The sequence below is a fragment of the Nomascus leucogenys genome, chromosome 8, assembly GCF_006542625.1.
Source record: "Nomascus leucogenys isolate Asia chromosome 8, Asia_NLE_v1, whole genome shotgun sequence".
Classification (NCBI taxonomy): domain Eukaryota; kingdom Metazoa; phylum Chordata; class Mammalia; order Primates; family Hylobatidae; genus Nomascus; species Nomascus leucogenys.
The window spans coordinates 87,783,037-87,810,540 of record NC_044388.1 but is presented as its reverse complement, the minus strand read 5'-3'; the positions used below and the strand labels follow the sequence as shown (position 1 = coordinate 87,810,540).

At 36.0% G+C, this 27,504-nt stretch overlaps 2 protein-coding genes across 3 annotated transcripts in view; one reads left to right on the top strand and one right to left on the bottom strand.

The window, feature by feature from the left end:
• Positions 1 to 27,504, bottom strand: part of GNG10 (G protein subunit gamma 10) — a 134,681-nt gene that overhangs the window by 27,086 nt on the left and 80,091 nt on the right. The window lies entirely within an intron of this gene.
• SHOC1 (shortage in chiasmata 1) overlaps positions 1 to 27,504 on the top strand; it is a 96,966-nt gene that overhangs the window by 14,577 nt on the left and 54,885 nt on the right. Inside the window, exons 1-6 of one of the 2 annotated variants that reach the window (XM_003264000.2) lie at positions 9,438 to 9,814; positions 10,120 to 10,273; positions 10,775 to 10,886; positions 12,498 to 12,651; positions 20,922 to 21,029; positions 23,090 to 23,198. In XM_003264000.2, coding sequence (XP_003264048.2) covers positions 9,682 to 9,814; positions 10,120 to 10,273; positions 10,775 to 10,886; positions 12,498 to 12,651; positions 20,922 to 21,029; positions 23,090 to 23,198 — 770 coding nt within the window. In that variant the 5' untranslated portion in view covers positions 9,438 to 9,681. Of the gene's footprint in view, positions 1 to 9,437; positions 9,815 to 10,119; positions 10,274 to 10,774; positions 10,887 to 12,497; positions 12,652 to 20,921; positions 21,030 to 23,089; positions 23,199 to 27,504 lie in introns of those variants that run through there. The other variant, XM_003263999.2, reaches the window with a different exon arrangement.

Sequence of the window (27,504 nt, the reverse complement as noted above, 5' to 3'; positions counted from 1 at the left end):
CCTCAAAACAATAAAGGCCATATTTAATAGTTAACTTCATACTGAATGGGAAAAAATTGAAGGTCTGTCTTCTAAGGACTGAAATAAGACAACGATGTCCATTTTCACCACTTTTATTCAACATAAAACGTGAAGTCCTGGCCAGAGCAATTGAGCAAGATAAAGAAATAAAGGGCATTCAAATTGGAAAGGAAGAAATCAAATTAGCCTTGTTTGTAGATGACATGATGTTATAGCTAGAAAAAACAAAGATTTATGCAATTTACCCATGTAATAAATGTTACCCCTTGAACCTAAAATAATAGTACCCCTTGAACCTAAAATAATAGTTGGAAAGAAAAATTTTAAAAACCCAAAGACTCCACCAAAAAACTGAGTTGATAAATGAATTCAGTAAAGTTGCAGAACACAAAATCAACATATGGCTGGGCACAGTGGCTCACACCTGTAATCCCAGCACTATGGGAGGCCAAGGTGGGTGGATCACCTGAGGTCGGGGTTTGAGACCAGCCTGACATGGTGAAACCCTGTCTCTACTAAAAATACAAAAATTAGCTGGGTGTGGCTGTGTGCACTTGTAATCCCAGCTACTCAGGAGGCTGGAGGAGAATCGCTTGAACCCTGGAGGTGGAGGTTGTAGTGAGTCGAGATTGCACCACTGCACTCCAGCCTGGGTGACAGGGTAAGACTCCATCTCAAAAAAAAAAAAATTTAACATACAAAAATCAGTAGCATTTATATACACCAACAGTGAACAATCTGAAAAAGAAATCAGGAAATCAATGCCATTTACAATAGCTACAAAAAATATAAAATACCTAGGAATCATTCTAACCAAAGAAGTGAAAGATCTATACAAGAAAAACTATAAAACTCTGATGAAAGAAATTGAGGAGGACACACAAAAAAGGAAAGATATAATATTTCATACTCATGAATTGAAAGAATATTACTAAATTAATATTGCCAAAATAACAATACTATCCAATGCAATTTACAGATTCAGTGCAATCCCTATCAAAATACCAAAGAAGTGAAAGACCTGTAGAAGAAAAACTATAAAACTCTGATGAAAGAAATTGAGGAGGACACACAAAAAAGGAAAGATAAATATTTCATACTCGTGGATTGAAAGAATTAATATTGCTAAAATAACAACAATATCCAAAGCAATTTACAGATTCAATGCAATCCCTATCAAAATACCAATGACATTCTCCACAGAAATAGAAAAATAAAACCCTAAAATTTAAATGGAATCACAAAAGACCCCAAATAGCCAAAGCAATCCTGAGCAAAAGGAAGAAAGCTGGAAGCATCACAATGCCTGATTTCAAAATATACTCCAAAGCCATATTAACCAAAACAGCATGGTACTGGCATAAAAACAGACATGTAAACCAACGGAACAGAATAGAGAACCCCACTATAAATCCACTCATTTACAGCTAACTCATCTTTGACAAAGGCACCAAGAACATACAGTGAGGAGAAGATAGTCTTCAATAAATGGTGCTGGGAAAACTAGATGACTATATGCAGAAGAATGAAACTAGATCCCTATCTCTCACCATGCACAAAAATCAAATAAAAATGGATCAAAGACTTAAATCGAAAACCTGAAACTGTGAAACTACTAGAAGAAAACATTGGGAATATGCTCCAGGACATTGGTCTGAGCTAAGATTTTTTGTATAGGATCTCAAAAGCAGAGGGCACTAAAGCAAAAATAGACGAACAGGTTTACATCAAGCTAAAAAGCTTCTGCACAGCAAAAGAAACAATCATAAAGTGAAGAGACAACCCACAGAATGGGAGAAAATATTTGCAAACTATCCATCTGGCAACAGATTAATAACCATAATATACAAGGAGCTCAAACAACTGCATAGCAAAAAAACAAATAATCCAATTAAAAATCGGCAAAAGATATAAACAGACACTTCTCAAAAGAAGAAATGGCCAACAGATATATGAAAAAATGCTCAACATCACTAATCATCAGAGAAATGCAAATCAAAACCACAATGAGCTGGCCAGGCGTGGTGGCTCATGTCTGTAATCCCAGCACTTTGGGAGGCCAAGCTGGATGGATCACCTGAAGTCAGGCATTTGAGACCAACCTGGCCAACATGGCAAAACCTTGTCTCTACTAAAAATACAAAAATTAGCCAGGCGTGGTGGCAGCTACCTATAATCCCAGCTACTCTGGAGGCTGAGGCAGGAGAATTGCTTGAACCCAGGAGGCAGAGGTTGCAGTGAGCCAAGATTACACCACTGCACTCCAGCCTGGGCAACAGGAGTAAAACTGCATTTCAAAAAGAAAAACCAAAAATAAAAAAACACAATGAAATTTCACCCAAGTTAAAATGGTTTGTATCAAAAAGGTAGTAACAGTTGCCAGCAAGGATGTGGAGAAATGGGAACTCTTGTACACCATTTGTGGAAGTGTAAATTAGAACAGCCACTATGGAGAACAGTATGGAGACTTCTCAGCAAAACTAAAAATAGAACTACCATATGATCCAGCAATTCCACTTCTGGAAAAGAAAGGAAATTATATAAAAAAGACATCTGCACTCCCATGTTTATTGCAGCTCTATTCACAATAGCCAGATATGTAATCAACCTAAGTGCCCAGTAGTGGATGAATAAACAAAATGTGGTATATCTACACAATGGAATATTATTCAGCCACAAAAAAGAATGAAATTCTGTCATTTGCAGCAACATGGATGGAACTGGAGGCCTTTATGTTAAGTGAAATAAGCCAAGCACAGAAAGACAAACATTGTGTGTTCTCACTCATGTGGGAGCTAAAAAAGTGGATCTCATGAAGTTAGAGAGTAGAATGGTGATTACCAGAGGCAGGGAAGGGTAGCAGGGAAGGGGGATGAGGGGGAAAAAAGAACATAATGTATTTGTTACCACTGAACTGTACACTTAAAAATAGTAAAGATGGGCTGGGCACGGTGGCTCATGCCTGTAATGCTGGCACTTTGGGAGGCCAAGACAGGCAGATCATGAGAACAGCCTGATCAACATGGTGAAACCCTGCCTCTACTAAAAATACAAAAGTTAGCCGGGTGTGGTGGCACGCACCTGTAATCCTAGCTACTTGGGAGGCTGAGGCAGGAGAATTGCTTGAACCTGGGAGGCGGAGGTTGCAGTGAGCCGAGATCGCGCCACTGCACTCTAGCCTGGGTGACAGAGTGAGACTCTGTCTCAAAAAAAAGTAAAGATGGTAAATTTTAATAGGCATATTTTACCTCAAAATATAAAAATACAAAAAGAAAGATGGAAAGAACTTGTGTCCCTGAAAATATTGTCAAGCTTGGTTTGTTTTTGTTTTGTTTTGGTTTGTTTTTGTTTTATTTTGTTTTGTTTTTGAGTCAGTCTTGCCCTGTCGCCCAGGCTGGAGTGCAATGGCGCGATCTCTGCTCACTGCAACCTCTGCCTCCTGGGTTCAAGTGATTCTTGTGCCTCAGCCTCCCAAGTAGCTGGAATTACAGGCACATGCCACCACACCCAGCTAATTTTTGTATTTTTAGTAGAGACAGGGTTTCCTCATGTTGGCCAGGCTGGTCTGGAGCTCCTGGGCTCAAGTGATCCTTTCACCTTGGCCTCCCAAAGCACTGGGATTACAGGTGTGAGCCACTGTGCCCAGCCAAAACCCAGAGTTTTGAATTAATCTTTGGTATAATTCTTTGTTATCTTCAGCCAAAGGTAATATTTGTATGCTTTTTAGTGTGTTTTTTACTTAGATTTTATAAACACTTTTCTGTGTCATTTTATATTTTCTACACCGTCAATTAAAATGGTTGTATAACACTTTTTTTTTTTTTTGAGATGGAGTCTTGCTCTGTTGCCCAAGCTGGAGTGCAATGGCGTGATCTCAGCTCACAGCAACCTCTGCCTCCCAGGTTCAAGTGATTCTCCCACCTCAGCCTCCCAAGTAGCTAGGATTATAGGCATGCGCCACCACGTCCAGCTAATTTTTACATTTTTAGTAGAGACAGAGGTTCATCATTTTGGCCTGGCTGGTCTCGAACTCCTGACCTTAGGTGATCTGCCCATCTTGGCCTCCCAAAGTGCTGGGATTACAGGCGTGAGCCACCGTGTATGACCAACACTTTTCTTAAAAGCAGTAATTTCCTGACTTCATCAACCACCCCTTATTTTTTCACTCTCTAGAGGCAACCACTTTTAACTCTTTGAAACAGTTTTAAAAGAAACTATATTCCTTTTGTCATTTGTTTATCTGTATGACATGCTTATACTGCTGTTTCCTGATGTTTTTAGTTTTAGACCTTATATATTGACCTCTCACCATGAAAATAAAGATGTTGCTGTCCTCACTCTTTTATACCCTCACTACCACGTCCCCCCACACTTCCTATGGTCTACACTCCCAATGTAGTTATAACTTTGGTTAGATCAGTATTCTGTATTTACAGAATTATGAGTGCATAAATACTATTTGTAGCTGAAAATAGTATTGTGTTATTCAATAATTTATTTATTGTACAATAGTCCCCCCTTATCCACAGGGGATACATTGCAAAATACCCAGTGGATGCATGAAATCACTGATAGTACCAAACCCTATACAGTATATACAATGTTTTGTCTTATACATACATACCATTGATAGATTTTAATTTGTAAATTAAGCACAGTAAGAGATTAACAGCAATAAATAGCTAACAATAAAATTGGAGAATTAAGTAAAACAAAGGCTATTTGAACACAAGAACTGCAATACAGGGACAATCGTTCTGATAACTGAGACAGCTACTAAGTGACAAATGAATAGGTGGCATATCAGTGTGGAAACAGTGGACAAAAGGATCATTCACATTTCGGTGGGACTGAGCAGGATAGCACTAGGTTTCATCATGCCACTCACAACACCGTGCAATTTAAGGCATAAATTGTTTATTTCTGGAATTTTCCATTCAATATAGTATTTTTGGACTGCAGTTGACTGTGGGTAACTGAAACCTCAGATAAGAGGAGATTACTGTACTCGATGAAGTTAATGCTTGTTTTCTGTTTTTTCTGTTTTGTTTTGTTTTCTATGTATTTAGTACATAGAACTTGATCCTGAAACTCTCCCGTTTGTCTAAATCTCCTCTTAATACACTGAAGCATCAAGTGTACCAATAGTTTTATCTTTGGGGATTTTCGTTCTAGAACAAGTCATTATCACCATCATCCCTGAGGATTCTGTTCACTTCTTTCTTGTATTGGGCCTCCTGTTTGTTCAACCTTGTAGCTGCCAGTTTAGTCAGTTTTTTCGTTTCTTTTAGTAGAGTACTTCCACTCATAGCCTCTTGAGAGTAGGAATGTAGGTAGTAAATTTTTTTTAATCTTCCATATCCAAAAAGTCTTAATTCTATCCTCACATTTAATCGATAGTTTGACTAGTTATAGATTCCAGATTATATTTTTTTCTCAGAATTTCAAAGGCATTGTTCCATTCGATTCTAGCTTCCAGTATTGCTGTTGAGAAGTCCAATGCCATTCTGATTCCTAAATATTTTTTATAAGATCTTTTCATCCTGAAAATTTTAATGATATTTTTCTTCCAGTGTTGTGAAATTTCACAATGGCGTGTGCCTTGTGGGTCTATTGTTATATATTAGGCTGGATACATGGTGTATCTTTCTATGTAGATACTTATGCACTTCAGTTTTAAGATATTTTCTAGAATTATTTCTTTGGTGATAATTTTCTCTTGTTCTCTCTTCCTGAATCTCCTGTTGTTCATTTATTGAGGTCTTTAATGTATTTCAAAAAAGTTTAAAATTTTTCTTCATAAAGATTTTATATATCATTTATTTTTTATATATTTTTATTTTCTTCAGAAATCGGTTACGTATCTAAGATTTATCCATAAGTACTCTATTTTAGCTGCCATTACTATTTATATTTCTAAATTAAAGTTTGTTTATTGCTTGTATATAACAAAAGGCAGTTGATTTTTATAGTGTTATCATATTTATCTACCTCTTAAACTCTCATAGTAATTCCAAGAACTAATTCTAATATATATAATCATATTGTCTGTGAATGATGGCTGTCTCTTCCTTTGCAATATTTCATCTTTTTTTTTTGTCTGACTATGCTGACTAAAACCTCTAGAACTTTGTTCAGTAGAAGGATGATGGTTGCTATCTTATTTCTGATGGTAAAGAAAATGCTTCTAACATTTCATGTGTATGTCATTTTCAATGGTGAAATATTAGAAGCATTTCCTTTAGTGGGTTGAGGAAGATTCCTTCTGTTCCTAGTTTGATAACAGCTTTTAATCATGAATGAGGATTGAATTTTATGTTTTTCTACATATGTTAAGATATCTACATCTTAAATATATAGGATGTCCCTTTACTAAAAACTCATAATTCTATAATTCAAAGATAAATTGTTTTACTATTGTGATCATACTATATATGCATGATATTATTTTTAAATATTAACATGATCTTGGGAATATTTTATTTTATGCTTGAGTTTTCCGCAAAAGCGTGTCTTTTTCTTTCTTTTTTTTTTTAATTGAGACTGTTTCTCAGGCTGGAGTATAGTGGTGCAATCACAGCTCACTGAAGCCTTGAAACCCCCGGGCTCAAGTGATCCTTCTGTCTTAGCCTCCTAAGTAGCTGAGACCATAGCTGTGCCACCATGCCTGACTAATTTTTCATTTTTTTGTAGAGACAAGATCTCCCTATATTGTCCAGGCTGGTCTCAAACTTCTAGGCTCAAGCAATCCTCCCACCTCAGCCTTCCAAAGTGCTGGGATTACAGGTGTGAGCCACCGTGCAAGACAAAAGCATGGCTTTGAATGACTGCAGTTTTTAATCTTATGTACATATCACACATTTCCAAATTTGAGACCACTAATGTTTTTAATTTCAAATATGTATATAAATATGTATTCTTATTTTCCATTATTTCCTTGGCATGAATTCCTAGAAATTGATCTATTTAGTATAAGTGCTTTTTTAGCTATATGTCCACTAGTATGGTATGAGAATGCCCTGTTTATGCCAGCATTATCATCATTGAATATATTACTGCTGATGTTGTGGTAATACATTTAAACCAATGTGATGGGCAAAAAAATTATGTTTTTACTTACATCTTTAAAATTACTGGTGATCTCTGTTGTTGACAAGCTGGGCATAAAAAAGTAAATTAATAGAATTACTGGTCTTTATTGGCCATCTGCATCTTTTTGTTTTGTGAAATGATTTTCTCTTTTGTTTATATTTTGACATATATTTTATCTTTATATGTAAAAGTATTAACTCCAAATATGTTTAACTTGAACCTAACCAATTCTGCCAATTGTTTTCTTTTATGGTTTCTTTCATTCCTTTTATACTTAGAAAATTCTTTCTTAATTAGATAAATACTTATTTGTATTTTCTTGAAGGTGCATGAGGTTTGTTTGTTTGTTTGTTTTTTTGTTTTGAGATGGACTCTTGCTCTGTGGCCCAGGCTGGAGTGCAGTGGTGTGATCTCGGCTCACTGCAACCTCCACCTCCCAGGTTCAAGTAATTCTCCTGCCTCAGCCTCCCAAGTAGCTGGGATTACAGGCCCCCACCACCAAGCCCGGCTAATTTTTGTATTTTTAGTAGAGAGGGGGTTTCGCCATGTAGGCCAGGCTGGTCTCAAACTTCTGACCTCCAGTGATCTGCCCACTTCAGCCTCCCAAAGTGCTGGGATTACAGGCATGAGCCACCAGGCCCAGCTGAAGGTGCCTAGTTTTATTTTAGATTTTGATGTATGTATAAGAGTAGGAATAAAAAATCTTTTTCCAAGTGTTTTTGATAATTGTCCCAATATCATTTATGAAATAGTCCTTTCTTTCCCACTGATTAGAAATGCCACTCACATTATATATTAAATCCTTAACCACATTAGAATTCATTTCTGGATTTTCTATTATGATCTATTTTGCCTATTATTGTGTCATATAATATAATTTTAACTATTTAATGTATAATTATAATATATATTAATAATCTCCTATTTTATTACTTTTTTCTACTCTCATAACTGTATTCTTCCAGGTTTACTTTGTAATCACTTTTCCAAGTTCTAAAACAAGACCTCTTGAAATGGTAATGGGATCCTTTAAAATTTCGCCATAGTTAGTCTTTCTAGCTAGGAAAGTATTTTTTATCTTGCCTTTTTTTCAAATTTTTAAAAAAATGATCTTCAATAAAGTTCTATCATTTCCTGCATATGCTTTCTGAATATTTTTATGTTTAGTCCTTGATAGTTCACAAATTGTTGTTTTTATGCTTTTTCCATTAATTTTTATGACCAAGTTTTTACATATTAAAAAAAATTAATTGTATAATTTTTATCAGATAACTTAGTGAACTCTTGTTTTCATTTCATTATCTTGAGTTTTCTAGGGAGATAAAAGTGTCCTTTGTAAAGAATAAACCTCTCTTCTTTCATATTAGTAGACCTTTTTCTGCTTCTTTTCATAGTTAACTAGCCAAAATTTTGTTTCCTGGTGACAATTTAATATTCCTCTACAATAGAAGAAAACAGTCTCCTTATATCTGTATAGTACATATATTAGCTGTAGTAAAATAAGAACTCCAGGGCATGCTGTATAACGCAAAGAAAGTAAGGAAGTGGCACTCTTGCTATAAACAATCTTGGTAGAATTACAAAGAATATTAGTTGTGGTGTGATGCTGCCCTCAAGTGGTTTCATCAGAAAAGGGTGGATGGAAAACAAGACCACATAACTGACTTCAGATATCAGCCATTTAGTTCCAGAAATATCCAGAATGAGGCTGTAGATAGGGAAGATGGCTGGAGGATCTGTTTAGAAGCAGAAGGTGGATATAGGATATAAACTAATGCTGTTTGGGTTTTTACTATTAATGTAATTTCATTAATACTTACAGAATGGATTATACCAGTAAACTATATTTAACTGTCTCAGATAAGCCCTCCTTAGACATGGAATTGATTGACTAACTTCCTTTGGTGTGTCATGGGAAGCTTTTGGCCATGAGATTGTCGGGAACTTAAGTTCAGGTAAATATCTCTTAGGAGGCTAGTTCATACCACAAGTTCTCTTAAGGCATATTAAGTTAGCACCAAGCAAAGGGATGTTCCCTTGCTGCCTGCATACCAATTATGTAGTTGACCATGGGAGACATTACTACCTGAAAACTCCATACTATTCTTTTCTCATGCGATTCAGCATCACTTAACCGAAAAGTCAATACCCAGAACAAGAAACCATTCTCTCCCTTCAGGATGGCTTTCTGTTTGGGAGCTTGGCTTTTTGAGTAGTTCTTCATCTGAGCTTACATTTTTCTTTTTCTCTTTCTACTCAAAAACTTATTGAAGAATTGGGGGCAAGTTTATGTTCCTTCCTGTGACTTAGAAACTGTTAAAGCTGTTAGACAGACAAGATTCTAAAGAAACCCAGACAAGGCAGGGTGGAGACCGAGAGGAGAAATTTATTCCAGAAATTAACTGTTAGCAGTAGTGTTTCTTAATACATAAGCTATATCATACTCCTCAAGTAGATTCTTTGCTTAAAACTTTCACTGTAAATAATTTTATAGCAACCATGTGAATAACTTAAGAATAATAGAATCAGTCTCATTTGTAGGCACTGTAGACCATCTCCATTCCCTACATGTCAGAGACTCTGGGGGATGAATTGGAGATATTAGGAGGTAAAATGATGCAGAGAAGACCAAGGTCAGCAGAAGTCAAATACTTCTATTTCTTTAAAATTTTGCGTAGGCTACTCCTGGCTATTTTGAAGTGTAAGTCCATAAGATATTTTCCTCCACTGATTAATCTTTATTGATAAAGTATTAGCCGTTACAGCTCTTTTGGGATATTTGGCTATTCCTCGGTGTCCTAGATAATACTAAAATTTATTGTACTTTTGCCTTTGTTCCAGAACTATGCTACATGCTGTATATGCACAGTACAATGAAGAGCTAAAGAGTTTAAAATGTGATTGAAAAACCCAACTGTATCTAATGACTGATTACATTAACTATCTAGCTCCCTTTGGATAACTTTGTTTTTTTCTTATTCCTTTATATTTCTTATTTCTTTTCAGATTTATTTATTGATGATAAAGGAATACTTTTTGTAAGTAATAGAAAACACCTACCAACTTTGCCTACTCTCTTGAGTAGACTAAAACTGTTTTTGGTAAAGGATCCTCTTTTGGATTTCAAAGGACAGATCTTCACAGAAGCTAATTTTTCCAGGTACTTACTTAATTGACCAATGTTGTAAATATTTTTAAGAGGTGAAAATGTTTTTGTATGATCACAAGCTTAAATGTTATCAACAATGTTTTGTTTTGTTTTGTTTTAAGATGGAGTCTTGCTCTGTGGCCCAGGCTGGAGTACAATGGCGCAATCTCGGCTCACTGCAACCTCCGCCTCCCGGGCACATGCGATTCTCCTGCCTCAGCCTTGCTGAGACTACAGGCATGCACCACTGTGCCCAGCTAATTTTTGTATTTTTAGTAGAGACGTGGTTTCACCATGTTCGCCAGGCTGGTCTTGAACTCCTGACCTCAGGTGATCCACCCGCCTTGGCCTCCCAAAGTGCTGGGATTACAGGCGTGAGCCACTGCACCTGGCCAATAACTTTTATCATCGTTTTACCTCAACTTTAATTTTAATGATTATGTGTTTTGGTTGGCTACATTTAGTGTGTGACTTGCTTTTAGTAAACACTAATTAATGTATTTTTTTTTTAAGGGAATGTTTCTCTCTTCAAGAAACTTTGGAAGCTTTTGCGAAAGAAGATTTTTGTATGGATAAAGTGAACTTTTGTCAAGAGAAACTAGAAGATACAATATGTTTAAATGAGGTTGTAATACTGGCTTTCAATAATATTTTAGTAAAAGTAGTGAGGCACATTTTTGTAAAATTTTTGTAATATACATTGTCTACAATTGTCAGATTAAAAAGATTTTATAATGGAATGAACATGTATCAATTAAAAAGTCAAATTTGCTTCTAAATAGTGGTTCTCAGCCTTGGCTGTATGTTGGAATTACCTGAATAGTTAAAAAAAATTTTGAAGCCTGAGTTCTACACAGATATATTCTGATAAATTGGTCTGGTGTGCAGGCCAGTCATAGGGAACTTTAAAATCTCTTCCAATAATTGTAATCAATATACCTGGTATAGGAAATTAAGTAGTCATGTCTAGTTTAAAAATGGACACCTGAACTAGAAATATTGATTTGTGAGTTATACACAAAAAATAGTACTTGAGCTAATGAGAATATTGTAAGAGTAAGAATACAGATGGTCCAAGACTGAATTTCTGCCAGTGTTTAACCAGGATGATAGCATCTTTTGCATATTAAAGGCCAAACTTCTCAAAGATGCATTTAGTTTCAATAGCACACAAAATGGTTGTAATATCAGTATGTAAAGAATTCTAGCTGTTGAGAGTGCAGTAACTTTTTGCAGTTGGACAAGCTCAGAAATCTAGGCCCATATTGATTAGATGCGTTCACAAAGCTACTTTAAAAAAACATTTTTTGGCTGGGCGCGTGGCTCACGCCTGTGATCCCAGCACTTTGGGAGGCCGAGGTGGGCAGATCATGAGGTCAGGAGATCGAGACCATCCTGGCTAACATGGTGAAACTCCGTCTCTACTAAAAATACAAAAAATTAGCCAGGCATAATGGTGGGCGCCTGTAGTCCCAGCTACTCGGGAGGCTGAGGCAGGAGAATGGCGTGAACCCGGGAGACGTAGCTTGCAGTGAGCCGAGATCACACCACTGCACTCCAGCCTGGGCGACAGAGCGAGCCTCCATCTCAAAAACAAAAAACAAAAAACATTTTTTTAGGACAACTTAAAATGTTTTATATTTGGGGATTTTAATGGACTTAAAGCACTTAAGGGGTTTCCTTACAATAAAAATTTTAACATGATGGTAAAAATGTTAATTCACCAATAGGCCCCATTCCTCCAGTACCTCTTGCCTCCCAGGTTAACCCTGAGAGTTGTGGACTTAGTCTGTCTTGTTGAGGAGTCAAATTCTGTTGGAATGAAAGAGAAACATACTCCATGGATCACAGTAAAGATCTATTCCATTCCATGATCTCATTTCACTTCTCACCATTTATTATCTGTCATCTACTGCAGTGACTGTTTTTAATTTAAAATGTTTACAATTTGCTATTAGCCAAAAAGAAGCTATTTCTGCATCTAGGGATATTGTACACCACTAATGTAATGAGTGATCATAAAATACAATACTCAGAGAGAACATTGCTTATAATAGAATGTATTTTTAGCTGCTACATTTCTGTTTTTTTAAAGTATATACAGCTTTAACAATTTTGAATGTGGATTTAGTTTAAAATTTGGTACATCATTTAAGCAAATTTTGTCCACTTATGGTTTCAAAAATATTTATTTGGAAAGCCTCTCTAAAAACTTTTTTAAACTATGTTTTTTCAGCCGTCAAGTTTTCTTATTGAGTATGAATTCTTAATACCTCCAAGCCTCAAACCAGAAATTGATATTCCATCACTCTCAGAACTGAAGGAGTTATTAAACCTAGTGCCAGAAATAATAAACTATGCAGATGAAAATGAAAAGCTTTTTGAAAAAGGTGAGAATTAATTGTAAAATGTATTACTTGTAAAAACCACTTAAGAATGTTTGTTACATAGGTTCTTGTTTATTAAAATTTTTCTGAACCTCCAGATTTTGTAAAAATGTTCTGCAGGTTACATGTTGAAATCTCAGTATTATTTTTGATGAGATTATTTTCTCATTGTCATTTTCTTGTTGTTGTTGTCGAGACAAAATTTTGCTCTTGTTGCCCAGGCTGGAGTGCAATGGCAAGATCTCGGCTCACCACAACCTCCGCCTCCCAGGTTCAAGTGATTCTCCCACCTCAGCCTCCCGAGTAGCTGGGATTACAGGCATGCACCACCACACCTGGCTAATTTTTTATTTTTAGTAGAGATGGGGTTTCTCCATGTTGATCAGGCTGGTCTTGAACTCCTGACTTCAGGTGATCTGCCCGCCTCGGCCTCCCAAAGTGCTGAGATTGTAGGCATGAGCCACCACACCCAGCCGTCATTCTCTTTATATGACTTTCAGGTTTGAAACTTCTCTGAAATTTAACCATTTCAAGATAATTATACAAATAAAACTAAAACACCTATGACTATACAAATTTTTAAAGAGTTGTTTTCTTATAAACAATAAAAACATTATCAACTTCTATACTGACATTAGTTAACTATGGAGAGGCTCACAATAAAGAGCTCAGAGTATGGATTCGTGGCGTCAATGACTAGGAGAGTCATAACTTAGATGGTTTCATCCCATTTAGTCTTAGTAAATATTATTGAGTTATTTTTAATGACAGTATAAGCCCAAATATTTAACTGCCCTCTCATAAATTTCATTTAAAATGTCCAAAGATATATAATATCATGGAGGAAAGGAAGGGGGATCTGTGATATCCATTGAGAACAGGGATGCTTGCCATGAACAGACCACAGACTTGAAGGAATTCTTACAGTGAAAACTAAATCAGGGAATTACTGTTCTGCCACAAATCAAAGCAAGGGAATGAAAAGCCAACTTGGGAAAGTAGATCAAATCCATACCAGAACTTGCAAATATAGTAGATCTCAAAATGCAGGGTGGGCCATAGGCTTATTGGCAGGACACAAATCTCAGTTCCATAAATGCAAATGTAAAGGACAACAAATGACTTTACTGAGTGATTATACTGTTAAACTCCCAGCCTTCACTTGACTCGGCTGCTGTACTAAGTAAAACAGAGTCACTGCCACAGAGGACTTCTAATAAGGAAAGTTATACACATTATTGAAAGGTCAGGGGGTAGGCAGTGTCCCAGGTACCTTTGGGTTGTGACAACAATAACAATAAAACTGCTTAGTACAGCAATAAAGTTGCCTGCTACAGGGATATCTCAAGCCATAACATCCTTCCTATTTCCCATGCTCAAAGTGTAAGTAAAACTACATAGATTTGCCTACTCTGAACATTCAATAAAAATGGAATCATATAATATGTGATCTGTGACTTATTTCACTTAGCATAATATTTTCAAGTTTATTGGCATTATCCAATGTATCAGTACTTCATTCATTTTTATGGCTAAACAATATTCCATTTTATGGCTATAGCACATTTTGTGTATCTGTACATCTGTTGATAGATATTTGGGCTGTCCTTTTAACTTAAAAGCAATCCTGCTATGAACATTCGTGTACAAGTTTTTGTCCACACATATGTTTTCATTTCTCTTGGATATATACCTAGGAGTGGAATTGCTAGATCAAATGGTAACTCTATGTTTAACTTTTTGAGGAATTGCCAGACTGTTTTCCAAAGTAACTACACTATTTCATTCCCACCAACAATGTGTGAGGGTTCCAATTACCTACATCCTCTCCAAAACTTGTTATTATATAACTTTTTTATAGCCATCCTACTAGGTGTGAAGTGATATCTCATTGTGGTTTTGATTTGCATTTTCCAGATGGATAAGGATGTCAAACATCTTTTCACATACTGTTGGCCATTTGTATATCTTCTTTGGAGAAATGTCTACTCAGATCCTTTGCCCATTTTAGTTGGGTTATTTTTCTTTTTATTACTGAGCTGTAAGCTTGTGTCATTTGTTTTTGTTTCTCAGTTCCTCCTTTTCTGCCTTCTTTGGGATTACTTGAATTTTTTAAGGAAGTGTTTTTGTGACAAAATTGTACATACTTCAGGTGTATAACATATTTTGATATACATATACATTGGGAAATATTTACCATAAAAAAGCTAATTAACTTATCATCTCATAGTTACTTTTTTGTATGTAATGAGAATACTTAAGATCTACTTTCTTAGTAAATTTAAAGTGTACAATGCATTATTATTAACTATAGTCACCATACTGTATGTTAGGTCTCTAGAACCTGTTCATCTTATAATAGAAAGTTTATACCCTTTAACCAACTTCTCCTCATTTCCCCTACACCCTAGCCCCTGGTAACCACTCTTCCATTCTCTAAGTTTGGCTTTTTAGATTCCACATAGAAATGGTAATATTAGGCAGATTTGTCAATACCTAATTTTTTGAGAGTTTTTATCATGAAAGGGTATTGAGTCTTGTCAGATGCCTTTTTTGCATCTATTGAGATGATCATATGGTTCTTGTCCCTCGTTCTATTAATGTAGTGTATCACATTTATTGATTTGCATATGTTGAACTATCCTTGCATCTCAGGGGAAAAAAATCTCACTTGATCATGGTATTTAATCCTTGTAATATGCTGTCAAATACAATTTACTAGTATTTTGTTGAGGATTTTTAATTTTTTTAGAATTCTTATTTTTTATTGAATAATCATGGTTTTAAATTTTTTTATCCTTTTGATATGGTATATTACATTGAGTTTGGGATTTCCCATCAACCTTGCATTACTGCAATAAATCCCACTTTTTTACTAGATTATTAATTTTGTGTCAATATTCATAAAAAATATTGGTCTGTAGTTTTATTTTCTTGTGATGTCTTTGGTTTTGGTATCAGAATAATATGGGCCTCATAGAATGACTTAAGCATCATTAACTTTATTTTTAGGAGTGGCTAAATAATTGATGTTGATTTTTTAAAAATGTTTAGTGGAATTCATCATTGAAGGCAACTGAGCAAGCATATTGCTTTGTGAGTAGTTCTTGATTACCACAGAATTATATTTTATGACAAAAATACAAAGATATATAGTTAAAAAAAACTAGGTAGATAAATTTTCCCACAGTCACTGAAGCTCTGTTCATGTTTTCTTTCTTTCTTTTTTTATTATTGAGACAGGGTCTCACTATGTTGCTCGGGCTCATCTTGAACTCCTGGGCTCAAGTGATCCTCCCACCTTGGCCTCCCAAAGTGCTAGGATTACAGGCATGAGCCACTACACCTGGCCTCTGTTCATTTTTATTTGATTTTTTTCTTATTGTTTTTCAGATTGTGTAATTTCTGTTGCTCTGTCTTCAATTTCACTGACTCTTATGTCACCTCTAATTTTCTGTTAAGCTCATCTAGTGAATTTTTTATTTCAGATATTGTTTTAAAATTTCCATTTGTTCTTTTTTATAGTTTCTCTTTCACTGCCGAGAATTTCTATTTGCTCATTCATTACAACCATATTTTTCTTTACATCCTTTAGCATAGTGATTACTATGTTATTACTGCTTTGAAATCTTTGGATGCTAATTTCAAAATCTGAGTCATCTCATGGTTAGTGTCCAGTAACATATTTTTTTGTAGAGAATGAGTCACGTGTTCCTGTTTTTTCATTTTACTAACTGTATTTGGATTGTATCCTGACATTGCACCTGATACATTACAGAAACGGTAGTTTGCTATGTTCCTTTGAAGAGAGTTGACTTTCTCTGTTTGTTTTAACAGGCTGTTAACTTGGCTGAACTCAAACTATAAACTTTGTCTCTACTATGGTGGGAAAGAGCTGAAATCTTTATATAGCCTTAGCTGATATGCTTTCAATCTGCCCCATACATGTGTAGTTCAGGGATCATCCAGGGATTTATTAAGCAGAGTTTATACATAGAGTTTGGGGCTCCTCCTCTGTTGCTGTCTCCTTTCCTGGATTTCTTCCTTTATCTTCCAGCTGCTGTGGTAACCCTGAACTCTAATTCACGTAGAACTGTCCTCTCATTCTCCAAGATAATAAGACCACAGATTTTTATCCAAGTTCTAGTTGACCCAGCTAGTATGAAATATGTCATCCCTTCAAGTGAAAAGCTGTAAAAATGGGAAATTCACTCAGTATCAATTCCCTTCCCATTTCTGCATGCTTTAGACTGTAGTACCTTCAGATAGTCATTTTACATATTTTGTTGAGAGTTATAAATGCTATCTACAGGAAGATTGGTCCAATAGGAGCTATTGCTAGAAGTAAAACTCCATTCTGTTTTATATACTAGTTTTTAAATATTCTTTTTATCTCCTAGGATTCTATTAATATCTCTGAACTGCAGATGAATATTCCTTCCCCTTCTCCTCACTTTATGTATTTTATAGATGGCTACTGTCATTCTATAGGATTTAGAGGGGAGAACTAATATATGTGTTTCCTGCTTTCTTAAAACAAAAGCCAGATAATTTTGAAAGAAATAATTATAACCTCATTTGAAACATAGGCTAATCTAACAAAAGCTAAGATCTTAGAGATCTCTAAGATCCCCAAGATTTCAGCTTTAATTAGATTAATCTGTTTGAAAGGGAGAAAGTTTTGGTGAAAAAATATGCTAAATTTCTTATTTTATAAATAGGATAACTGAGACATAGCCTTTTTTAATTGATAGAAAAAATAAAGATTGAAATACATATATTATAAAATTAATGATAGTGCATTGATTTAAAATAAGATGTTCTCAGCCCAAAAGCTTCTTAAGCTGATAAACAACTTCAGCAAAGTCTCAGGATACAAAATCAATGTGCAAAAATTGCTAGCATTCCTATACACCAACAACAGGCAAGCAGTTTGTATGGAACCAAAAAACAGCCCAAATAGCCAAGACAATCCTAAGCAAAAAGAACAAAGCTGGAGGCATCATGCTACCCAACTTCAAACTATGCTACAAGGCTCCAGTAACCAAAACAGCATGTTACTGGTACAAGAACAGACACATAGACCAATGGAACAGAATAGAGAACTCAGATAAGACCACACAGCTACAACCATCGGATCTTCAACTCACCTGACAAAAACAATGGGGTAAGGACTCCCTATTTAATAAATGGTGCTGAGGGAGCTGGCAGAGCTATATGCAGAAAATTGAAACTGGACCCCTTTCTTACACCATATACAAGAATTAACTCAAGATGGATTAAAGACTTAAATGTAAAACCCAAAACTATAAAAATCCTAGAAAAAAATCTAGGCAATACCATTCAGGACATAGGCATGGGCAAAGATTGCATGCCGAAAACGCCAAAAGCAATTGCAATAAAAGCAAAAATTGACAAATGGGATCTAATTAAACTAAAGAGCTTCTGCACAGCAAAAGAAACTATCATCAGAGTGAAGAGACAACCTACAAAATGGGAGAAAATTTTTGCAATCCATTTGACAAAGGTCTAATATCCCAAGTCTACAAAGAACTTAAACAAATGTACAAGAAAAAAGCAAACAACCCCCAAAAGTGGGCAAAGGACATGAACAGACACTTCTCAAAAGACATACGGCCAGGTGCAGAGGCTCACACCTGTAATCCCAGCACTTTGGGAGGCCAAGGTGGGTGGATCACTTGAGGTCAGGAGTTTGAGACCAGCCTGGCCAACATGGTGAAACCCCGTCTCTACTAAAAATACAAAAATTAGTCAGGCATGGTGGCAAGTGCTTGTACTCCCAGCTACTGGGGAGGCTGAGGTAGGAGAATCACTTGAACTTGGGAGGTAGAGGTTGCAGTGAGCTGAGATCACACCATTGCACTCCATCCAGCCTGGGTGACAGAGCAAGACTCTGTCTCAAAAAAAAGAAAAGAAAAGAAGAAAGAAGAAGAAGAAGGAAGAAGAAGAAGGAAGAAGAAGAAGAAGAAAGAAGAAGAAGAAAGAAGAAGAAGAAGAAGAAGAAGAAGAAGAAGAAGAAGAAGAAGAAGAAGAAGAAGAAGAAGAAGAAGAAGAAGAAGAAGAAGAAGAAGAAATACATGCAGCCAAGAAGAAGAAGAAGAAGAAGAAGAAGAAGAAGAAGAAGAAGAAGAAGAAGAAGAAATACATGCAGCCAACAAACATGAAAAAAAAAAAAAAACCTCAACATCCCTGATCATTAGAGAAATGCAAATCAAAGCCACAATGAGATAACATCTCATGCCAGTCAGAATGGCTATTATTAAAAAGTAAAAAAACAATAGATGTTGATGAGGTTGTAGAGAAAAAGGAATGCTTTTACACTGTTGATGGGAGTGAAAATTAGTTCAACCATTGTGGAAGACAGTGTGGCAATTCCTCAAAGATCTAGAAGCAGAAATACCATTTGACCCAGCAATCCCATTACTGGGTATATATATACCCAAAGGAATATAAATTATCGTATTATAAAGATAGATGCACGTGTATGTTCATTGCAGCACTATTCACAATAGCAAAGACATGGAACCAACCTAAATGCCCATTAATGATAGATTGGACAAAGAAAATGTGCTACATATACACCATGGAATACTATACAGCCATAAAAAGGAATGAGATTCTGTCCTTTGCAGGTACATGGATGGAGTTGGAAGTCATCGTCCTCAGCAAACTAATGCAGGAACAGAAAGCCAAACACCGCATGTTCTCACTTGTAAGTGGGAGCTGAACAATGAGAACACATGGACACATGGTGGAGGGAACAACACACACTAGGGCCTATCGGGGGGGTGATATAGGGGGAGGAAGAGCATCAGTAAGAATAGCTAATGGATGCTGGACTTAGTACCTAGGTGATGAGATGATCTGTGCCGCAAACCATCATGGCACATGCTTACCTATGTAACAAACCAGCACAACCTATACATGTACCCCTGAACTTAAAAGTTGATAACATGTATAACTTCTGAACTAACAGAGAAAAAAAAAAAAACTCTGAGCAATAGAATTAATTCTATGGAAATAAAGGAGAGCAAAGCAAGCAAAAGGCATTGGAAGCATAAAATAAGATTATAAAAGTATCACCTTTGAGTAAATATAAATTGGTTAAACTTCTCTATTAAAAGAGAGAACGATTCTTAGATTAAATTTAAAAAGCAAATATAATGACCATATGTCTGATTCAAAGATCCTACCAACTGCAAGATGTATTATCAACTTAAGAATTTTTAGGGAAGAAAGAAACATTCTAAATGCACATACAGGTTATAAGATGCATCATAATTTCAAAAAACAAAATACAAAATCTATGTCTTACAATAAAGAACCACTGCGTATGTTGTTTTCAAGAGTTGAGCCTTAAGAAAAGAAAGAAAAAAAAGCCAAAAGGTAAAAAATAAAGGGATAGGCAAAATGTGTCAGACAGCTGGGGAAGGAAGGCAGGAAGGCAGGAAGGAAGGCAGGAAGGCAGGAAAGGAGGAGGGAGGGAGGGAGGGAAAATAAAAGGATAGGCAAAATGTGTCAGACATCTAGGGTGGAGAAGGAAGGAGGGAAGGGAGGGAAGAAAGAAAGCCAAAAGATAAAAAAGGGATAGGCAAAATGTGTCAGACAGCTGGAAACGAAGGAGGGAGGGAGAGAGGAAGGGAGGGAGGAAGGAAGGAAGGAAGGAGGGGAGTGGGGGGAGGGGGAGGGGAGGGAGGGAAGGAAGGAAAGAAGGAAGGAAGGCAAAAAAAGGGATAGGTAAAATGTGTCAGGCAGCTGGAAAGGAAGGAGGAAGTGAGGAAAAAAGGAAGAGAGGGAGGGAGGGAAGAAGGGAGATAAAAGAAAGAAAAAAGAAAGCCAACGTGGCAGTATTAATATAGACAAGTAGAGTTCCAGCTAAGCAAGGCATAGAAAGTCATCATATATTGATAGAGATGAAACCCTTCAAAGCGACCTCATTCTTTGAAGTTTGTGGCTTATGGATTGCCCACCCTATCTTACCTTCCAGTGATTATGTAGATTTTGCCATTTTTGTTTTCCTTGGGTAATTCTGATTGACAGTTGAAGGGTAACAAGGAGTGTGCATGGGGGAATAGTTATTTACCTAAGTTAGCATTTTCTTCAGAAGTATAAATCTCTATTTCTCTCTAAAAGGAAAAATTGACATGCAATAAAACAATAAAGATACTTTAAAAGGAAAATGCCACTGAACAAGGTTACAGAAAATTAATTTAATGGTACATTTGCTAATAGCGGAGTTTCTTCCTTTTCAGATCTTACTAACAAGCATGGAATTGAGGATATCGGGGATATAAAATTCAGCTCCACAGAGATTTTGACCATTCAAAGCCAGAGTGAACCAGAAGAGTGCAGTAAACCAGGTAGAAATTTTGATAAATCATTGAGCTTATTGGGGATTACCTATTTATGATGTAAAAGTACAGTACATTCACATATACAGTGTACTGTGAGTCAGTTTCCATGTTTAAAATTGGATTGTTATAATCCTGTCATTTTTTATTTGCCCCTTTATATTTATTACTATTATTAATTCAGAATTCTACTGGCATCAAAACTGAATAATAGGCCTAGTGCGGTGGTTCACGCCTGTACAGGGAGTGAACCATCTTGGGAGGCTGAGGTGGGTGGATCACTTAAGGTCAAGAGTTCAAGACCAGCCTGGCCAATGCGACAAAACACCATCTCTACTAAAATTACAAAAATTAGCCAGGCAGGCATGGTGATACATGGCTGTAATCCCAGATACTCAGGAGGCTGAGGCACAAGAATGGCTTGAACTGGCGAGGTGGAGGTTGTAGTGAGCCGAGATTACACCACTGCACTCCAGCCTGGGCAACAGCTAGACTCTGTCTCAACGCAAACAAAAAAAAAAACTGAATAACATATAGATGGCAGTTACAAAGATTGTAGAAGAGGAATGGAGGAAATAGCATTAATATTAAAAATAGAAACCTTAAAATATTATAGCTCAGTAAATAAAATTTCATATTTTATCTCAATATTAGCAATCTTGCTGACCACTGTCACTTTTTTTTAAAATTTGAATTTTTAATCTCCCAAAGCAATGTTATCATTCTCTATGTCATCATTATTGTTAATATTATTATTCTACCAAATTTTGAATCTTAGAATCATCTTTTGTTCCAGTACAATGCCAAATTGTGTTGCTTAACTATATTGATGGCCCTGATACTTAATTACATTTATAATTGGATCTTCTGAATTATCTATTTGAAAGTTTACTGCTTTATTTATGAAAGTAATAAAACCACACTTAGTAGTTAGCAATACATGAGAATCACTTTTTCAAGCCTGCCCTATAAATATATAATTCTGTGCTAGGCCATCTAGAGTCCAGAGTCATTCAGGTGAATAATTACTCTTTATAATACAGTTTGTTTAACATCACTAATAATTAGTATGGAAATAAAAATAATAATTTTTTTCTTTCTTTGGAAATAAAAATAATTCTATTGCCTAAGTACTGACAACACAAGCTGTCAGAATCAAAAGCCTTAATACATATAAAGCTCTTGGAATTTATGTTAAACACACTAAACTCAATAAAGTTTAGCTATCAATGTATTTTTTAAAAATCACCACGGTTGGGTGGCTCACGCCTGTAATCCCAGCACTTTGGGAGGCCGAGGTGGGCGAATCACGAGGTCAGGAGATCGATACCATCCTAGCTAACATGGTGAAACCCCGTCTCTACTAAAAAATACAAAAAATTAGCCGGGCATGGTGGTGGCTGCCTGTAGTCCCAGCTACTTGGGAGGCTGAGGCAGGAGAATGGCATGAACCCGGGAGGCGGAGCTTGCAGTGAGCCGAGATCGCGCCACTGCACTCCAGCCTGGGCGACAGAGCGAGACTCCATCTCAAAAAAAAAAAAAAAAAAAAATCACCACGGTTGTAATTGAGACACAATGTTATATATATGTAATTCCTTATATAGATAGACATTTAAGACATTTTATATCTCAACTCAAATTTCTTTTTATTGAAATATTTTTGTTTTAACAGAATGACCAAACATAATAGTTGCTTACAAAATGTTCTAAATTATACTTAATTTTTATTTATTTATTTTTTTAGAGACAAAGGCTTGCTCTGTTGCCCAGGTTAGAGTACAGTGACACAATCACAGCTCATTGCAATCTCAAATTCCTGGGCTTAAGCAATCGTTCCAGCTCAGCTTCCCAGGTAGCTAGGACTATAAGCATGTGCCATCACTTTTGGCTAATTTTGTACTTTTTGTAGAGACTGATCTTGCCATGTTGCCTAGGTCTTAGACTCCTGGACTCAAGTGATCCTTTCACCTCAGCCTCCCAAACTGTTAGAATTACAGGTGTGAGCCACCACACCTAGCCTACTTAATATTATTCAATGTTTACATAACTTTAATTTTCATGTATTCCAGGAGAGTTAGAAATGCCACTAACTCCTCTATTCCTAACATGCCAACATTCTTCAGTGAATTCATTATGTACAGAACTTCAGACATTTCCATTATCTCCGGTTTGTAAAATGTAAGTAAAGATTATATCTAGAACCCAAGTTGCAATTCAGAACAAGCAGTCTTTATTTAAATCTCTCCATATGAAAGCAATTTCCAAGATACTTCTATGAAAAAAATTTAAGAGCTAGTTCAGTGTCTGTAATAAGTAACTAAAAGGAATATATAAATATATGTATATATTTGGTTTTATATGCAAAGAGTATCTTTAGAAGGGCACACAAGAAACAAGTAATATTGGTTGTATCCAGAAAAGAAATAGGTAACCTAGCAATGTGGGTAGGAGATTTTTCACAGTATGGCTTTTATACATTTCAGTATTTTTAATGTGAATATATTATCATTAAAAATAAATAACTTAAAAATAAATAACTTAAAAAAATTTTAAGATCCTGGCATTGGAATAGTATGCTTAGGACATTGCCACTGGACACTTGCTAATGGCACTGTCTCTACTGGCAGTCACTGCCATGAAAGGTAATGTAGTGGTGTATTTGTTTGCTGGGGCTGCCCTAACAAATACCACAGATTAGATGACTTAAACAATAGAAATTTATTCCTTCACAGTTCTGGAAGTGAGAAGTGAAAGAACAAAGTGTCAGCCGGGTTGGTTTCTTTCTAAGACCTCCCTCCTTGGCTTATAGATGTCCCTTTGCCTTCATACATTCTTTCCTCTATCATTGTCTATACCCCAATCTCCTATTCTTATAAGGACACCAGTCATGTTGTATTAATGGCTCTGTTTCACTTAATTACCTCTTTAAAGACCTTGTCTCCAAATACAGTCACATTCTGAGGTACTGAGAATTAGGACTTCAAATAAGAATTTTGTGGGGACACAATTCAGCCCATAATAAGTGGTTAGAAGCTCTGAACTAGAGCCACATTGCCTGGCTCTATCACTTTCTAACTGCAACCTTAATTGTTCTGTGCCTCAGGTTTTTTTAATCTACAATACTGGGCTAATAATAGTATCTACCTCATAAGGTTATTAAGAGGTCTACTAAAAGATTTGTCATAGGTCTGTGGCCAGAAATAGCCAAAGATCACAGAGCAGTGTGGACAATCGTTGATCAATAGATTTGGCTATCAGTTTATTCCCACTGAGAGTGCAAGGGATCATGTCCTATCTCTAACAGAGGACATCCACTGACCTTGTTCACCTCTTGTCAGTGTGGTCTCAGTATTGGGTGGACCAGACATACAGAACCAAGGCTTGATTCATAAACTTGTTCAATACCCCATCGTTGTTGCACAGAATAGTCTGAAATTGTAGAATTGATATTGCAGGGCTAGGTCATTATATTCTAGTTTGAGCCAAAACTGCATAGCTTAATAGCCCAGCATCCTTGCCCTTTGACAGAGTCTGAGATAGCTTTCACTGCTGTCTTAAACCATGCAGCATACATGTAACTTAATGTTTTCTAAGATTGATTAGTCTGCTATCCTGAAATAAAGCCACTCCATTCCTCTGCTTCTTACGCCAGTTACAAAATTGGGAACATAACCAGTACAATTAGTCTACTGTAAACCTAGAACTTAATGTGTCCTAAAATAACATATTTTCAGGAAAACGACAGTAAAGTCTAAAAGTCTCTAATGAATTATTCCAGGACTGGAAACTGTGGGAACTGTGTGTATTAGGTTTGAGTTCTTGTTATAATTAGCTGATCTGCCAGAGGAGAGTGCTATTTGGATTACTGGGACCAGCTGGAGTCAAGGCTCTATAATTCATCACTGGCTGCTTAGGCTTCTATTAATGGTCTCAGGAAAGTGTCAAAGCATAAGACAGAGGGCCCTAAATATATCTTTATCTTCTGGCTAAGAATTATTTACATTTCTTGAGTAAGTTTGTGCTATACAGAGTTCTATCATGAACTAAGAATTGTCCATATCAGATATGAGCCCTAAAAAGAGCATAGGACAAGTATGGAAACTACATATACTTTGTTTAAATACTTTTAATTCTCTTGCTAAGGTACAAGATCTTTATTTGCAGGACATATACTGTTTTTGTTAGTGCCCTTTTACTCTTTTATTTAGTCCATACACCCTAATCCATCTGTTATGGCAGACTGGCATTTTTAGAAACAGAAACTAGCAGAAATTAGTATGATCTTTAATTTCAGTTTGATTTTAAAAGTATTTAAACCATAATAAGCTCTTTTTAATCACAAGTTATATGTCTATTGTTATAACTCAAATATCTAATAAGAATTTATGAAACAAATCTTAACTAATGACTTATGATTTGGCAAAGTTAGAAAAAAAGGCTTTCAAATTAGCTAATGGTTTTAGAGCCATTTGAAACAACTGAAAGAAGTTGTCCCCTCACTACTACATTTACCAGCAAGAGATAAATCACTTCCATTTGTTTGGTGACTGTGAAAGCTTAAAAATCCATATTTTAAAAATGAGTTTACAGTAGTCCCCCTTTATACCGGGAGAATAAATTCCAAGACCTTAAATGGATGCCTGAAACTGCGAATGTTATTGAACCCTATATATACTGTTTTTTCTCATATATTCATACCTATGATAAAGTTTAATTTATAAATTAGCCATAGTAAGACATTAACAGCAATAACTATAGTAAAATAGTAAAATAGAACAACCATAACAAATACCATCCTCATTACTCTTGTGCTTTGGAGTCATTATTAAATACAGAAAGTGTTACTTGAACACAAGCACTGTGATTCTGCAACAGCCGATTTGATAACTGAGAATGCTACTAAGTGACTAATGGGCAGGTGGTGAGTATATATAGTGTGGATATGCTGGGCAAAGGGATGATTCACATCCTGGGCGAGATGGTGTAGGATGGCGTGAAATTTCATCACACTGCTCGCAACAGTGCAATTTAAAACTTATGAATTGTTTATGGAATATTCTATTTAATAGTTTGGACTGCAGATGACCACAGATAAATGAAACCGAGTATAGTGAACTCATGGATAAGGGGGAACTACTGTATATCTCAACTGTAAAACTAAAAACAAGGAGAAAAGGTGTTAAAATTTTTTTTAAAAAAGAAGGAAAAATAATAAAGAATGTTATTATAGCTTTAACTTATTTTTATGGTCCCAATTATTTTTATTTCAGAGCACAACATTTTGGCTGAAAATAATACCCAGTTAACAATATTTTTAGTGCCTACCACATATAAGATTCTATGCTAGATTTTATGGGCTAAAAAAGAAAAGTCTGTATGGTGTAAGATTTTATTAACCTACTAACTGACTGCTGACTTGTGAATATATTTTTATGAACAATGTATCAGATTCAGACATGCCTTCAGAAAGCTCCATTAAGAGTGAAAATGTGTGTCTATATTGGACATGGCTTGCTAAATATAACCCCTTCCTTGCTTACAATCTGAGGTGTTGTCAAAGAAACCTTGGTAAGATTCAGGAATTGTCTAGATTCTCAAATTTTCTACCACTTGACCAGATTTTTGGATTATGTGAGTAAACTGGATGCCTTAGACATAAAACCTAGCTTTCCACTGCCCTAGACTGTCAATTTAACTGGTAATACTTATAATTAGCATGCTCATATATGTTCCATATGAACAGAGAAACAGAATACAGTCAGTTCTCACTCAGGGTAGCAGGAAGCTTGGGACACAGATTAAGGGGTTTATGAATTAATAGTCTTTCCCCACCAAGGCTAGTAGCATCATAGCTACAGAAGAGCTGTAATTTACACTGATTGTCATGCATATTTTCTCCCTTCTCCCTCCAGTACCCCTAAACACACATACACAGACACACATCACTCACTCACAAACCCATCAAGATTGAAGGTCTTGAACTAAACTTTAGGACTCTGCCATCTCCAGAGAAGGACTTTTTCATAGTTCTGATCCTCAGCCGGTAGAGGATCCAGAATTTCTATATGGAATGGACTTGGGGACAGCAATTTTATAAAAATTTTTGTTGAGGTTGCTATTTGCATGGTAAGCATGGTAATTTTACTTAGATTGTATTTTTATTTTTGGTGGTGTATAAGGTTGACGCTAGCATAGTTTATGGAGGGAAGTGCTAAAACTCTCCCAAGTCAGCCCTCTCTGGCTCCAGGTTCCATAGAGGGAGGTAGAGGTGGGACTAATTTTTAGTCAAGTAGGAACAATTGAGTTTACAAATTACCAAACTTTCCCAAGGATGGAGGAAGTGAGTACTGTGTTTGATATTTGGTCTGTAGAACTCGACTGCAGTTTACACATTTATAAAGTTAATTTTTCACTTGATTTTCAGTGTAAAAGTACTTTAAAAATACTTTTTAAAAATAGCATTTTGGGCCAGGCACGGTGGCTC